This window comes from Monodon monoceros, unplaced genomic scaffold (genome assembly GCF_005190385.1).
Source record: "Monodon monoceros isolate NGI ecotype Baffin Bay Population unplaced genomic scaffold, NGI_Narwhal_1 Super_Scaffold_3, whole genome shotgun sequence".
NCBI lineage: Eukaryota > Metazoa > Chordata > Mammalia > Artiodactyla > Monodontidae > Monodon > Monodon monoceros.
The window spans coordinates 31779695-31794811 of record NW_021703780.1 but is presented as its reverse complement, the minus strand read 5'-3'; the positions used below and the strand labels follow the sequence as shown (position 1 = coordinate 31794811).

At 53.4% G+C, this 15117-nt stretch overlaps 1 protein-coding gene across 1 annotated transcript; it reads left to right on the top strand.

Annotated features, from left to right (window-relative positions):
• The first annotated feature begins 483 nt into the window (after positions 1–483).
• Positions 484–14845, top strand: RSPH9 (radial spoke head 9 homolog). The gene is made up of 5 exons (XM_029242540.1): positions 484–1829; positions 4747–4912; positions 7364–7493; positions 7972–8118; positions 14627–14845. The coding sequence occupies exons 1-5, from the start codon at positions 1516–1518 to the stop codon at positions 14785–14787; spliced, it is 918 nt and encodes a 305-aa protein (XP_029098373.1). The 5' UTR covers positions 484–1515; the 3' UTR covers positions 14788–14845.
• The last annotated feature ends 272 nt before the right edge of the window (positions 14846–15117 follow it).

Genomic DNA, 15117 nt, shown 5'->3' with positions numbered 1-15117 from the left:
TAATTTAGACACTTCTCTGTCGGGTTGGCATTGGGGCCAGGTCATTCTGATTTCATGAGTTCTCCAAAGGAATCCAGAAATTAAAATATCAGTTAATAATTTTATCAATAAATCCCATCTCCTTCTCTGACAACAAGCCTGCTGAGGCACCTGTTTATCTCTTTTTAAAAATTTATTTATTTTTGGCTGCATTGGGTCTTCGTTGCTGAGCATGGGTTTTCTCTAGTTGTGGCGAGTGGGGCTACTCCTCGTTGTGGTGTGCGGGCTTCTCATCGCGGGGCCTTCTCTTTGTTGCGGAGCACGGGCTCTAGGTGCGCGGGCTTCAGTAGTTGTGGCACACGGGCTTCAGTAGTTGTGGCTCGCGGGCTCTATTGCGCAGGCTCAGTAGTTGTGGCGCACGGGCTTAGTTGCTCCGCGGCATGTGGGATCCTCCCGGACCAGGGCTCAAACCCGTGTCCCCTGCATTGACAGGCGGATCCTTAACCACTGCGCCACTATGCAAGTCCCTGTTTATCTCTTAACCTTGGCTGGGCACTCCAGAGATGGATGTGAAGAAATAGTATCTGGCCCAGGGAGTGAAGAGCCCCAGCTTCAGTGGGGTTCTGGCCTTTCATCTGTTGCCACCACTTTCGCCTAAAAGCAACAGTTGTGGGGCTTGAGGTAGGTAAATGTAGGTGGTAGGGAACATGTAGTTGTTAATGTAAATGTTGATGGGAAAGTGTAGTCTGTAAAATCACCCATTTTGTACCCCTCTTCGCACCCTCCTTTCCCAAGGTATGGCCCTATACCTTGCCCCATTGCCTAGGCCCCAGCTACCTGTGCCGCAGGGCTAGTGGGATCTTAATTCCCCCACCAGGGATTGGCTCAGGTCCTCAGGCAGTGAAAGCGGGGAGTCCTAACCAACCACTGGGCCACTGGGGAACTTCACCGCCCCCGCTCCCCCCATCACCTTGCCTAGGTCTTTGTAAGACCTGGCTTTGCGGGGGATTAATTGCCTTGGTATCCTAGAGCCAAGAGGATCTCAAATTCTTTTCTGCATAGATAATTCTGAGGCCAAGAAAGGACACGACTGGAGTGAAATAATATAGCTAGTGTCGCTGTTGCATTTTTCTTCCCAACCCCCCACTGCATATACAGTGAGGACTCAGTAAATGTCGACCGTGTGTAAGGGCTTAGGGAAAGCAAAAATATCCCCAGAATTTGGCTTATTTGGACCTCCAACCTATCACTGTATCCTGCCTATTTGGGGGGGAAAACCACGCTGTTGCCCTGACAAGTGAACACCTCCCGACACCTACTCGGGAAAGGAAGCGGGAGGGAGCTAGTGTACCCCCAGGCTTTTCGGAAGGGCTCCATGGGAAGAAGGGCTGGCAGGAGGCCCTAGAAGGTTGAGCTGCAGGAGGTCGCGTGCGTGAAATCCCGCTTCCGGTCGGATGGAAGGGCGGAGCTTTGGGTCCCGGTGGACACCGGCTTCTCCTAGCAACCGGGCAGGCGTTGAGCAGAGCCGCTGGAGGAATGGACGAAGAGAGCCTCCTATTGTCTCTGGAGCTGGCGTCCGGTAGTGGGCAGGGCCTCAGCCCGGACCGTCGGGCCTCACTGCTCACTTCCCTTATGCTGGTTAAGCGCGACTACCGTTTCGATCGGGTCCTTTTCTGGGGCCGCATCCTCGGCCTCGTCGCTGATTACTACATCGCGCAGGGTCTGAGCGAGGACCAGCTCGCACCGCGCAAGACCCTGTACAGGTGGAGGCGGCGCCCGGGCTGGCTGAGGCCACAGGACGATACTGAGGAGCCGGGGGCTAGCGAGGGCCAGGAAGGGGTGGGCGCGAGGTAGGATCGAAAGGGGAGAGGTCCAGGAAGCGAGTGGGCGAGGTCCTCCCTGGGAGGATACGTGGGGAGGGGCGCCAGAGAAACTTAGAGACTGGTGGGTTTATAATGGACGTGTGGCAAGAACGGAGGCAGGGCAAGGTGAAAGTTTCTGGAGAATGAAGACCCAGAGTAGACGTCAGGTGGTGGACCTGCTTTTTCAAAGAGTTCAGTTTGGAGAAGGGTCAGAAGCCTTGAGGGGGGTGGGGAGCTGTTTGGAAGTGGGCCCTGAAGCATCTTTGGTGGAGGTGTTGGCTCACAGGAGGCACTCTAGGAAGTAGTGAACGAATGTGGAATGGGAGAGAAGGGATTTAGAACTGAAGAAATTTCCCTGGACAGTGCCATACAGGACTATCCAGCCTCTTTTTGACTACCCCCGACGATGGGGAGCTTATCATCTTACAAGCATTCCGTTGAGGCCGCAGGAAGTTGGAGACTTCATTTATCTATCCATGCATCAATCCAACATTGATTGGATGTATCCTGTGCTAGACTTGGGGTTAAAAAGATGGCTAAGACTCACCCCTATCTCCAAGTTATTCACATCCTAGGAAGGGAGACCAATGGGTAACCCAGCAATTACAGCAAAGTGTCTTAAACCTGGGACAGAGGTGTACACAAAGGGGTGCCAGGGTGGGACATTCTCCTAGAGAGTAATTAGATAAGATTACTGAGATCTGATCTGGAGTTCTCTAGGAAAATGTGGGAGACAGGCATGCCAGTTAGAGGGAACAACTGCAAGCTTATTGGCTTGGGCTGGCTTTGGGTGTTTTGGGAGAATAGTGGGAAGACAAACATGGCAGTGGCAGCCTAGGGTGTTATGTTGAACTGGATGGAGAGGCCAAGCGGTTTGAACTTTGTCCACAGGCTATGGGGAGCCACTGAGGGCCTTTAGTCAAGAAGAGCCTGCTCAGACCTGAGTGGGTAGAATGGTCTGGAAGTGGGTGAGCATTTGGAAGTCTGTTGCAGTGTCCAGATGAAGGGGGACTGAAAGGAGGAGGTAGCTGAGGGAGTAGAGGGAAGGGATTGGAAAGATTTAAGTGGTAGAAGTGGCAGGACTTGTGACTAAATGGGGAAAGGTGAAGAGGAGGTTAAGGTTGACCCTTCCTTCCAGCTTAGGCAGCTGGGTAAGTGCTGGTGCCCCCCACTGGGAGAGAATTCAGGAGGTACTAGGGAAGGCCTAGTGAATTTGGTGTGACGTGCCTATGGGGCAGGGTGGTAAGGAGGCATATTAAAGTACAGATCGGGAGTACAGAAGAAAAATTTGGACTGAAGATAGAGATTTGAGACTCACTCTATTCCAATCAGTTTTTATTTCTTTGGCACCTAGTATGTGCCCAGCATTGATCTAGGCATGGGGAATTCACTGAGAAAAGAGACAAAGTCCTTGTCTTCATGGAGTTTACATTTTAGTGTGTATGTGGGGGAGGGGAGACAGACAATAAATAAACATACACATATACTGCATACACTTAGCATTGGTGCTAAAGGAGACAGAGAATACAGGATGGGGTACTATTATAAATAGTAACATTTGAGAAGAGACCTGAAGCAACTTGAGAGAGTAAGCTGTGTGTTTATCTCAGGAAAAAGCATTCCAGGCAAGTGCAAAGGCCCTGAGGCAGGTGTGTGCTTAGTGTAGTGTGGAACCCTGAAGAGGCTAGTGTAGCTAGAGAGAAGTGAGTGAGGGGAACCATTGCAGGACATGAGGTCAGAGAGGGTCCGAGACAATTGTGCAGGGCCCTGTGGGGCACTGTAAGGACTTGGCTCAATGGGAAGTCACTGGAAGGTTCTGCACAGAGACACGATCTGGCTTAGGTTTTAACAGCGGGGTGGGGACTGGACTGAAAGGGGAGCAGGTATGGACATGGGGAGACCGGTTAGGAAGCTACTGCAATATCTGGGCAAGAGTAGATGGTGGCTTGGACAAGGGTGGAAGCAGTGGAGGTGGTGAGAGGTGGCTGGATTCTGGATGTCAACTAGGGAGTAGCTGGGGTTCTAGGGGTCAGGTAGGTGAGACTGTGGAGAGAAAAGAGCAGTGAGAATAGATCCTTGGAAGTACTTAAGGCACTGGAGGAGGGAGAAGGGAGATGTCAAAGGAGATAGAAATGGAGATGCGTTCGTTGGCTTTTAGGTCCCATGGATGACCTTCTTTGGAGCAGTTTCTTGGGGTGCCAGGGGCAGAATCATGGTGCAGTGGTCAAAGAGTGAAAGTGAGGGAGAGCAAGGGCTGCCACAGAGCAAATTGTTCTCGCTTATGATTCAGAATTGGGGGAGAAGTGGGCGGGACAGGAAAGGGGCATTTTCTAGAGGGGCATGGATTTGAGGGCTGTTGTTTTATAAAGCTGGGGCGTTTTCATGTTGTGAAGGAGCCAGTGGAGAGTGAAGGGAGGAAACGCGAGCAGAGAGCAGGCCGGGGATGCAGGCCCTACGTGGATGAGGGAGGAGTGGGAGGATATCCCCTCCTGGCAGGATGTGAGAAAGAAGGGAAGACCTCAGAGGAGAGCTTCTTGGGCCTGGGCTGGGCTTTCCTGATAAGTGGGGGGAGATGGCCATGCTTTCAGCTCAGCAGGCAGGCTGAGCATGAATTTGGGGCCCACAGGAGCAGAGGCACCTGCAACTGAGGAAAGTTCAGCTTCCAGAAACTCATCCGGGACCTCACAGTCCAGATATCTATCTAGGAAGAAGCTCTTGGAATCTTGGCATGCTGAATTTCATCACGTGTAGGGTGGGGTGCACCACAGGCACTTAGCGGTTCATAGGGGAAAGATGTGACTCCCAACAGCTCTTCTTGGGCCTCACCTCTCTTGAGAAGGGGTGGGGGCAGGAAGCTGGAGTGAGAGGGGAGTTAGAATCGGGGTGATGGAGTTGTTGTTGGCAGCCTGAACTGCATGGAGTGGAGCCTCCTGCCCCCTGCCACAGAGGAGATGGAGATGCAGACGTCTGTGGTGAAGGGCCGCTTCATGGGGGACCCCTCACATGCGTATGAACACACCGAGCTGCAGAAGGTGAATGAGGGCGAAAAGGTCTTTGAAGAAGAAGTAGTGGTGAGTGAAGACAAGAGGAGGAGGAGGACCCGAATGAAAGGGACCTGGGCCATCCAAACCCCAGCCCAATGCACACTGCGGCAGAAACAACGTTTATCATCACTGCCACTGGGGCGAGCTGGGCCTCGGGTGCTGGGTGTGTAAGGCCCTGTGCCACTGTATCAGTCCCATTGCTTCATCCTCACAGCTCTGGGAAGTTGGTACCTTACTCTCCAGGTGGTAGAGAGGAGGAAACTGAAACAGAGAGAGGTTAAGTGACTTGCCCAGGGTAACACCACTCCTGAGTGATGACAGGGTGTTAAAGTGGCTGGGCAGCTCTCGGGGGAGCCGTGCTATGGGGCTGGGGCTGGGAAGAAGGGGTGTGTGCTTTGCTCTGGGGCAAGGGGGTGTGCGCAGGTGCTTATATTTTTGTATAATGTGTATTTTACTAGGTAATACATTCACTTGGTTCACAATTCACAAAAAGGAATATAGTAAAGTTTCCCTCCTACCCTATCCACCAGTCACTCAGGTCGTCTTTCTGGGGGTCATTAATATAACCGTGTTGTGTGTGTGTGTCCAAGTCTTGCCACTCAAAGTGCAGTCTGTATCAGAAGCATCACCATGCCCTGGGAGTTAGAAATGCAGACTCTTGGGCTGGCATCAGGATCTGAATTTTAACATGTTCCAAGGGGATTTATTTTTAATTTTTATTATTTTTAAAATAAGTTTATTTATTTATTTTTGGCCGCATTGGGTCTTCATTAATGCAAGCGGGCTTTCTCTAGTTGGCGGCAAGTGGGGGCTTCTCATTGCGGTGGCTTCTCTTGCTGTAGAGCATGGGCACTAGGCGTGCAGACTCAGTAGTTGTGGCTCGTGGGCTCTAGCACACAGGATCGGTAGTTGTGGAGCACGGGCTTAGTTGCTCCTCGGCATGGGGGATCTTCCTGGACCAGGGCTCGAACCTGTGTCCCCTGCATTGGCAGGCGGATTCTTAACCACTGTGCCGCCAGGGAAGTCCCTCCAAGGGGATTTAAATAATGCATTTTAAGTTTGAGAAGCTCTGCTTCCAGAGACATTTTATGCAAGTACAAACCTCAGCCAATACCTCACCCCGACATATTCTCTTTTTATCTTAAAAAACAAAACAAAACAAATGGCAACATGTTATGCACACAGTTCTGCACCTTGCTTTTTTCTCCTAACAATATATTTTGGAGATTTTTCTACATCAGTGCCTTGAAGAACCTCTCCATTCTTTTTACCATTGTGTGAACGTACCATATTTAACCGGCGTCTCATTCATGGAAATGTCGGTTTCCAAGTTTTCACTCTGACAAGTGATGCCACAGTGAATAAGCTTGTGCATGCGTCATTTCCCATGCGCGCACTCGATTTGAAGGATCAACTCCTAGAAATGGGATTGTGCAGTAAAAAAATAACCAGCCCAAGTTCTGAAACTAGAGAAACCTGGGATTCAAAACCCAGCCTCTGCACTGGAACCCAGGTGATGCCGAAACTCTGGGTCTAGGTCTATGATGCTTCAGCTGCAACCCCGTGCCCGCCTGACAAACTTAACCTCCCCTCAGTTTTATTTTCTGTAGAATTGGGATCATTATGTTTACTTTGCAGGCTTGTGCAGATTAAATGAGGTGACATATTTAAAGCCCCTGGCCTAGACACTTATTTAGTTTCAGTCTCCTCCTTTGTAATCAATTCTAGTCAGCAGCCCATGGGAAACAGGTGGTTGAGTGACTTTGGGGGCTCCCAGTGACATGTTTTCCCTGTCAAGTGCTGCTTTTTCCCAAACATCTCTATGAAGTCCTTTTGTTCAGGGCTGCCCTTGATATTGATTATAACCAAATTTCATCTGCGTAAAAATAGTATGGGGTGATGCTTGAGAAATAATGTTAAGTCAAAGGGCAGGATATGAAACTATATAAACTGTAACTCTAATTTTCCTTTGAATATAGGCATAAAAAAAAGAATAGAAGGAAGTATACCAATGTGTTATCAGCGATTACCTCTAGAAGGTGGGATTATGAGTGGTTTTCATTTTCTTAGGTTTATTATAAAATATTTCTCTATTACCCAGATAGTCTACAGTGAGCATGATAGCTTTTATATTTTAAAAAGGCAAAATAAGCAACATTAAAATATGATAGAATGGTTTGTTTCTGGAAAGGTACATAAAAAACCGTTAACGATGTCTGTCCCCAGTGAGGGCAATTTGGGGGCCAAGGATGAAATGAGAGAGACTGCTTTTTTTTTTTTTAAGTTTTAAATATTGCACTCATCACCAATTTAAGAAAGGAACGGAGGGCGGGAAGGCAAGGACTCACCATCGTGATTTTCCATGGCCCTGGCATCTACACTGTGGTGACCCAGATCAGATGGTCATGCTGAGGCCCTTGCACCAGGGGTGACTGGGCACAGCGCCCTGGCAGGGTGGCTTGTCTCTTGTCTCCTCAGGTCCAGATCAAGGAAGAGACCCGCTTGGTGTCCATCATTGACCAGATCGACAAGGCTGTGGCTGTCATCCCCCGAGGTGCCCTCTTTAAGACCCCTTTTGGACCCATCCGTGTCAATCGGACCTTTGAAGGTGAATTCTCAGGCATCTCTTAGGGCCAGAAGGCATCTCTTCCTGAGCATAGTTGGACACGTGCCTGGGAGTCCAGGGGAGACTGCCCACTTTCTCAGAGAAAGAATAGCTGTGGCCACATCACTTGGGAGGATGTGCCCAATGACCTGGCGTCTGTGCCTGGCAGGGGTACCCAGTCACTGGACCCTGACTCTTTTATGCCTGAGGGTGGGGGAGCATCTGGCCACCTGGGTCTGGGGCTTTGTGTGGTGCTGGGCTCCCCACCTTTTCCTACCCTCCTCCTCCATGGTCTGTCCTCATTGCAGGATCTGAGCCAAGTTCGGGCTGAGAGAACCCTGCTCCCTTTTCGCTCTTCAGTCCCCCGTCAGTAGCTGACTGACTCCTCTGCAACCCCCTCCACGTGGTCCCCAATCATAGAGGAAGGAGGCTGTGGGGTTTGGGAATGACCTTCACTTCCTACCTGCTGCCCCTTTTGTAGGACTGTCCTCGTCTGAAGCCAAGAAGCTCAGTTCCTACTTCCACTTCAGGGAGCCTGTTGAGCTGAAGAACAAGACCTTGCTTGAGAAGGCTGACCTGGACCCCTCCCTGGACTTCATGGACTCCTTGGAGCATGACATCCCCAAAGGTAACAGTCTTTTACTTGGAGGACATTGGATTTGCCCCAGGTCAGAGCAGTGCGCCGTGCCACCTGCCGTTCTCCTCTAAGAGTGGGACCTAGGGCCTGGGTGGGAACTGGGGGTTCACTGTGGGGCCTTGAGGATGGGGCTTCCCCAGGGCTCAATACAGGGCTCAGCTCCTAGTAAACAGCTGGTAAGTGTTTGCGGACGAAAGGATTGTCTTCCATGTGCTTTCACAGACAGGAAGTCTCTCAGTGTTTCTTTTGATTTTCATACCAATCTTGAATGGAGGCAAATTGGGAATCTCCCCCAGACCCAAAACATCTCTGAAAACACCCCTGAAAATACTAGCCATACATACATCACAATGGTTAGTTTCAGGGTTAGATCCAGTGCTTGGCACACAGCTGGTGCTCAGTGAGTGGGTGCTGACCGACCTGCTGAGGTCACCTGCTAAGGAAATGAGTTCTATACATTTGCCTCCTGTTAAGTGGTTGTACTTTTTAATCATAAAACATACAACTTCAGAGGCCTTTTTAAAAAAAATATTTATTTATTTGGCTGTATTGGGTCTTCATTGCTGCGTGTGGTCTTTCTCTAGTTGCAGCGAGCGGGGGCTACTCTCCGTTGCGGTGCATGGGCTTCTCATTGCATTGGCTTCTCTTGCTGCAGAGCACAGGCTCTAGGTGCGCGGGCTCAGTAGTTGTGGCTCGTGGGCTCTAGAGCGCAGGCTCAGGAGTTGTGGTGCACGAGTTTAGTTGCTCCACGGCACATGGGATCTTCTCGGACCAGGGATCGAACCCTTGTCCCTGCATTGGTAGGTGGATACTTAACCACCGTGCCACCAGGGAGGTCTCCAGAGGCCTTATTGTGCTTCAGGTCCCACCTGACCCAGGCATACAGCCAGCAGTTGGTGGAGTCACAGAGACCCCATTTCCTTCCTGGGGTCCACCAGTAGAGACGGGCATGTCCTTGGAAGATGTTCTTGCTTGGATGCTGCATCCCAGGACAGGTGCCAGGCTCTGGGCATTCGGGGGCCAGACCCAAGGCACTGACTCAGCACCCCTGCTTCTTTCCCTCCCCATGCTTGGTGTTCTGAGAACTGGAGGGATCTGTTGTTGATGATGGCAAAGATAATGATACTAGTAACTACTCATAAAAGCAATGACACTGCTTACCGTGTGCCAGACATTGTACTGTCCTTCCCATGCCTTATCTCATTTTAATCTTCACAGCTGACCTATGAGGTAGATACTATTACCCCCATTTTATAGATGAAGAAACAGAGGCTCAGAGAGTTAAACCCAAGGACATAGTTAAGTGTTAGAGCATTAGACTCCAAGGCTCTGGCCTTAACTATGGTGTCAAGTAGATGGTGTTTCATTTTAAGTGGACATTGGGAATGGCAGGACAATAGTCACCCCCACCACTAAGGGGAAACGCTTCTGAGGAGCAATGAGCAACCCAGTCGGGCTGGAACTCAGGGTAGGGGTGGGACGGCAGTAGTTGCTAAAGGAAAGGGCTCTAGAACCAGAAAGCCTGCGTTGGAATCCTGAATCTGCCGCATACTAGCTGGGTGACCTCAGGCAAGTCCCTCAATTTCCTTGTGCCTCAATTTGTAAAAGGGGAATAATACTTCCTACCTCATTGGGTTGTTATGAGAATTAAATGAGTTAACACATATAGAAAACATTTATAATAGTGCTTAACACATTAAGGACTCAAGTAAAAATTAATAATTATTACTGATCTTGTTGTCGGTAGCAGAAAGGCCTTAGAGGTGAGTCGGGCAGGCCTAGGAGAGCCTAGAAGGCCAAGGGGTAGGAGGCGTAGACCAAGGCAGTAGGAGCTGCTGGTGGCTTGTGAGCAGGTCTGTGATAACAAGGCAGTGGTGCATGGATGGATGGAAAGGGGCAAGCCAGGGATCTGGAGGCTGTTTCAGGGGTACTGCAGTGCCCCAGGGGCTGGGCCGTGGGTCCCAGGTGGGTAAGGACTGCCAGCAAAGAGTGGCTACTCTGGCCTCCACCACGTGGGGGCTCCAGAGTGAACCCTCCTTGAGCATAGAAAAGGGGGTCCTGGACCTCTGGGGGAGATGAAAAAGGTTTACTGGGGATGGGCATTTCTCAACCACCAGACATACTTCCCAGACTCCCATTACCTCCTCCAATTCTTTGCTCCCCGCCTGGCAAGGCCGGAGGGGGCTGCACATCCCTGGTTGATACAGGGAGCCAGGAACACTGTGGTGGTGGGACCTGGCACCATGGGCTGAATGGTGGATGGAGAAAAGTCCTCTTAGAGCCCCTAATCTGGCGGCAGCAGCCCCTCACCCCTGATCCAGTATGTGGCTGGAAAGCTCTGTACGGTGGTGACTTCTCAGCCTTGCTCACCTGCAGCAGAATGCTCCAGGGCCAGCGGATGAGGCAGTCCCTCCACAGCGCTAGGTGACTGGGCAGGGGCGGGGGCAGGTAACACAAGAGCGCCTCCTCCCCCTTGCGCTTAGACTTCTTGCCCTAATGGTGGGCCTTAGGGCTGAAGCGTCAGCCAATGATTCAACACCCCAGTCCACCCCCGCATTTTGCCATAGTCCTGGAGCCTTAGGGGCTGAGGGCTCCTGACATCTCCTGTGTGTGTGGGCCTGAGGGGAGGGATGCTCCTGGCCTGACCTTGGGAAACTCCACAGCTTCTGGGCCTCCAGCTCCCTTCCTCCCAGAGCCAACACCAGAAAGCCTCCAGGAAGTCGGGCCCAGCTTTTTCTCATGATGTCTTGATGGGGGCCATGGTGTGGGGGTAAAAGTGTGGATGGTCGGGGGAGAGCAGACACTCTGACTTTGCTCCCAGACTCCCTTCCTTATCTTCCAGTGAAAGAGCAAAAGGAGCAGCTGGGAGGCTGCCCCATCAGGCAGACAGCAGCCAGAATGGCTGGGCTGCTAAGTGAGGCCAAATCCCCGAGGAAGAGTTCCCCGGGACACCAGCACTGGCTGGAGGGGTGGAATTTGGGAGCCGTGTTTTCTGCCCAGGTAGGATCAGTTTCCTTTCTGGGTCTGAGGCAATTGTTCAGGGGAACTTCATGTCATCTGTGAGCAGGTATGGCTTAGATTGGCCCTGCCTGGGGCCACTAATGCCCTCCTAACTGTGCCTTGGGGTCTGCGGAGTTGTGTGGGAGTAGGGCTTTGGGAGCGGAACCATCCTCCTGGTGGATACAGGGCAACAGCTAAGAGTTCTCTGAGCTTGGGCTCTTGCCAGATGACACATGAAGTACCAGGTCAGGACGCCAGATTTCTAGGCAGTACTCTTGCCATTCAATGCTCCTTAATCTTCCACTCTATCAGCAAATAATAGCCACTGAGCAGCTACTATGTACCAGGCACCAGAGACGCCGCTGGGAACACGACACCATCTTTGCCTCACAGAGGTTTGGGAAGATCAAATGAAACAGAAAAGTAAGATAGAAGGTGCCTCACAAGCAAAGTCATAGGTGTCCTGGGAAGCAGAGCGAGCTGGGTAGAGGGCAGAGCGCCTCTCCTTGCTCCACTCTGGGCCGGAGCTGACAGATCTCAGGAACTGCTCAGCACAGGGCCGCTGAGGCTCCAGCACAATGCCCAGTTCAGGCAGCAGAGGGCAGCAAGGGGCCTGCTTCCCTGGAAAGCAGCGGGGGACCAGGGGGACAGCATCGAAGAGGGCCGGGGAACACGGTGTCCGGGATCAGCCTTCTCTTGGGGGGTGTGCAGGTGGCACCTCCCTTCCAGCCCTGTGGAAGCCTGGGTGACAGGTGCTCGGTCTTCTGGACCGGGGGGCCTGGCCTTGCTCATCAATAAGACTGGGAACTCTTCCGCCTGGTTCCCCACCCCGCCCCCACCCCCTTCCCATGCACTGTGGCCCTGGTGTCGCGGGAGAGGCTGCTGCTCCTCAAACTTAATCTCAGAGCTTTGCTGCCTTCCTTCCTGGCGGGCAGGAGAATGTAACTATGAGGAGCCTACCCCAACCTGAGGTTTCCATATTGGCAAGGCGGGTGAGGCCCTGGAACTTCCTGCTGATGCAGGAGGGCCCATTCCTGATTTACCAGCTTATATCCCTCCCACCACACCCTCGAGGAAGAGCGCTTGTGGAGAAGAGTGCTTGCCAGGGGACCGGAGGGGAGGTCTGGGGAGACTTGGGAGAGACCAGAGGCTGTGAATGGAAACACCAGGGCTGCAGGAGGCTGCTTTCCCCGGAGTCCCACAAGTGGTGGCTGGCTGGGCCCAGCCTTTCCAGCAGTTGCAGTGAGAAAAGTGGGTGAAGGTGACAGCAAGCACCTGGCTTCCCAGGTAGACACTACGTGACTCCTGGCATGTTGAGTGTGTGTGTTTCCTGGGCGACAAGCTGCACCAGGGACAAGGAAAGGAGTGTGACAGGAATGCAAGGGAGGGAGGAGGTAGTGTCATTGGCTGGCCGGCCACTTCCCATGCCGCTCCTGTACTCGGCCAGCACCCTGGGCGTGCTCAGCACCGGCCCCCACCCTGGAGGCAGCAATGTATTTCTCTAGCATCCCCATCAGTTTCTCTTTGCTCTTGGGTGGGGTGGGGAGAGCCCCTGCTGATGAGCCTGGGCCCCCCGGTGGCCAAACCCTAGGTGGGCAGGCTGGTGCCAGGGGAGGCCAGGACCCAGCCCTTGCCCAGGGTGTGCCAAGGTGCCAGCAACAGGGAACTGCTGACAGTGGTCTGGGCCGGGGGACTCCAGGATTCCAGTTCTTTCTCCAGGGCAGCATCTGGCTGCAAGCTGCCCTCCCCAGGTGGGCAGAGCCTGACCTTTTTCAGTTCAAGGGGGGCTGTGTGGCCCTGGTCTCCAAGGGCGGGGAGGGACACCCCAGACGATGCTCTGGGAACTGGCAGGGGGGGCTAACAGGGGCTGTCTTCTGGGGGGGCCTGTGCTTCTGGCCAGACGCTGAATGCAGTGCACTGGGAACACTTTGTTCTGTCACACCCCCTCTCCGGTTACCCCTAGGCCATCTGTTTTCTGAAACGAGTGACTGGGAAAGCAACAGGCCTTTAAGGCCTCTAGAACTCTGCGGGCAGGTCTGTGAGGTGGAGATGTGCAGAGGAAAGCTGCGAGCTAGGGGAAATACTCTCCACTTCTCTGACCAGGAAAGATACTGCCCCCATTCCCAACCTAGGCAGTGCCCCACCCAGAGCTCTGGGAACCCAGGAACACCTTTCTTCTTAATGCTGTCTGGCCAGCACTGAGCGGGCCTGGGGGAGCGGGGTCAAGCCCACACTGCCTTCTGCTTCATCATCTCACTGCATGGGTGGTGGCACTCGGTGCAGGCCACTGCACAGTGCCGAGGCGGCCTCCAGGTGGCCTCTCCCTAAGCAGCCCAAGGCCAGCTGACCTACACCCCCCAAAAGCTCTGGCTTTGACCTGGGCAGGTGCTGGCACCCTGAGTAGGGCTGAGCTGCCATCAGAGGCAGGGGTGCCTGGTGGTCAGGTCTCTTGGATTCAGGGTGGGAGGGTGGGACCTGAGCTCCGAGGCTGCTGGGTGTGGAGTGACCATGGTGGGCTGTGGCTGGAGGAGGCCTGGGGGCAGAGGGGCAGTGGAAGCTAGGCAGCCGGGCTGACCTGGCAGCTGATGAAGGCCTAGGCGCAGTTCTCAGCGCATCACTGGCTGGTCCAGCACCAAAACCTTCAAAGCATTTGCCTTTCTGGCAGGGCCTGGGGCAGAGCTGCGGCTGGGCCGGGAGAGGCCTCAGTGCGCAGGGGAATAGAAGTTCCAGATCTGCATCCAGAGGCGATTTTCCCAGGCTCCTTCCTCCCACACAACGGCTCCCTCCCTCGGTTCTGGAGCTGGATCAGGCCCTTCCCGCCAAGTCCTCACGGCTGCACAGCTCAGCCCCAGGCTGGGCTGCTCCCGTCTGGGGAGCAAAAACCCGGGCAGAACCCAGGACAGACAAAGGCTTAGTTGCAGCTCAAGTACCCTGCCGCAAAGGATGGCTCCCAGTCTGCCGGCTGCCAGAAAGGGCTACTGAGCTGGGAGGCCTGAAACGGCCCCACTTCTGTGTGAGCCTGGTCAGGTCTCATCCATCTCAGAGCAGAGGCTTCTGGCCTGGGGAAGAGAGCACAAATGGCAAACAGCAGTGAAGCGCACCAGGACTGAAGGCCACCAGTGAGCACCCCTAGCGCAGGGTGAGAGGGAGCCTGGAGCCTCTCCTAGCCCAGCCCCAGCTCCCCTCTGCCTGTGCACTGTGGATTCAGCTTCCTCCCCCACGCAACCTTTCACTAGACTTGCTGACAGGAACAAAACGGACTGCTTTGAGTTTTACCTCTTTTCATTTCCTTTGCCCTCCCTCTGGAAGTGGTTTTAATGAGCAGTGAAACGGCTCAAAGGCAATCAGAAGGAGTAAAGTGCCGGGATAATTAAACTGTCTTCCCTTTTCCCACTGGACCTTAATGCTCGGGCCTGGCTGCCCGGAGCCTGGGGCCTCTGCATGGCCGGCAGGGCTCTGCCTCCACAGTGCCCAGGCCTTGCCTCCTGCTCCTCCTCAGGGTCCTGGAGCATCCAGATGGAGAGAGGCAACACCCTGGTGGTGCTGCGCAGCCTGCTCTGGCCAGGTCTCACCTTCTACCACGCTCCTCGCACCAAGAACTATGGCTACATCTACGTGGGCACTGGCGAGAAGAACATCGACCTGCCGTTCATGCTGTAGGAGGGCTGCCTGGGGAGTCTGGAGAGTCTAAACAGTATTTTCATAAAGTCCAGTGAATTTGGTCTGTTTGTTCTGTGCTGCTGCCTCCCCTCATCTCCACCTCCATCTGGTGTCCAGGCTGAGGAGAGGCCCAGCTCAAATAGAGCAAGTGGCAGAGGGTTGGAATGTGCTAACGAGAGAGAAAGGTGGGAGGAAATGGCGGGGGGGAGGTGACAGCCAGGAGCCCTCTGAGGAGGGCAGCTTCCTGGACTCAGATGAGAGCTGCACATGGGCCAGGCAGCCTAACTTACCTCCTCCTTGCAGCCCCCCTGGCCAAAAAGCTAACAGCTG

Bases quoted from the DNA above. Each gene is read 5' to 3' on its own strand.
- RSPH9 (XM_029242540.1), top strand. From the start codon at position 1,516: ATGGACGAAGAGAGCCTCCTATTGTCTCTGGAGCTGGCGTCCGGTAGT. The intron at 4,913-7,363 runs GTGAGTGAAGAC...TTGTCTCCTCAG, and splicing joins TCTTTGAAGAAGAAGTAGTG to GTCCAGATCAAGGAAGAGAC. The intron at 7,494-7,971 runs GTGAATTCTCAG...CCCCTTTTGTAG, and splicing joins TGTCAATCGGACCTTTGAAG to GACTGTCCTCGTCTGAAGCC.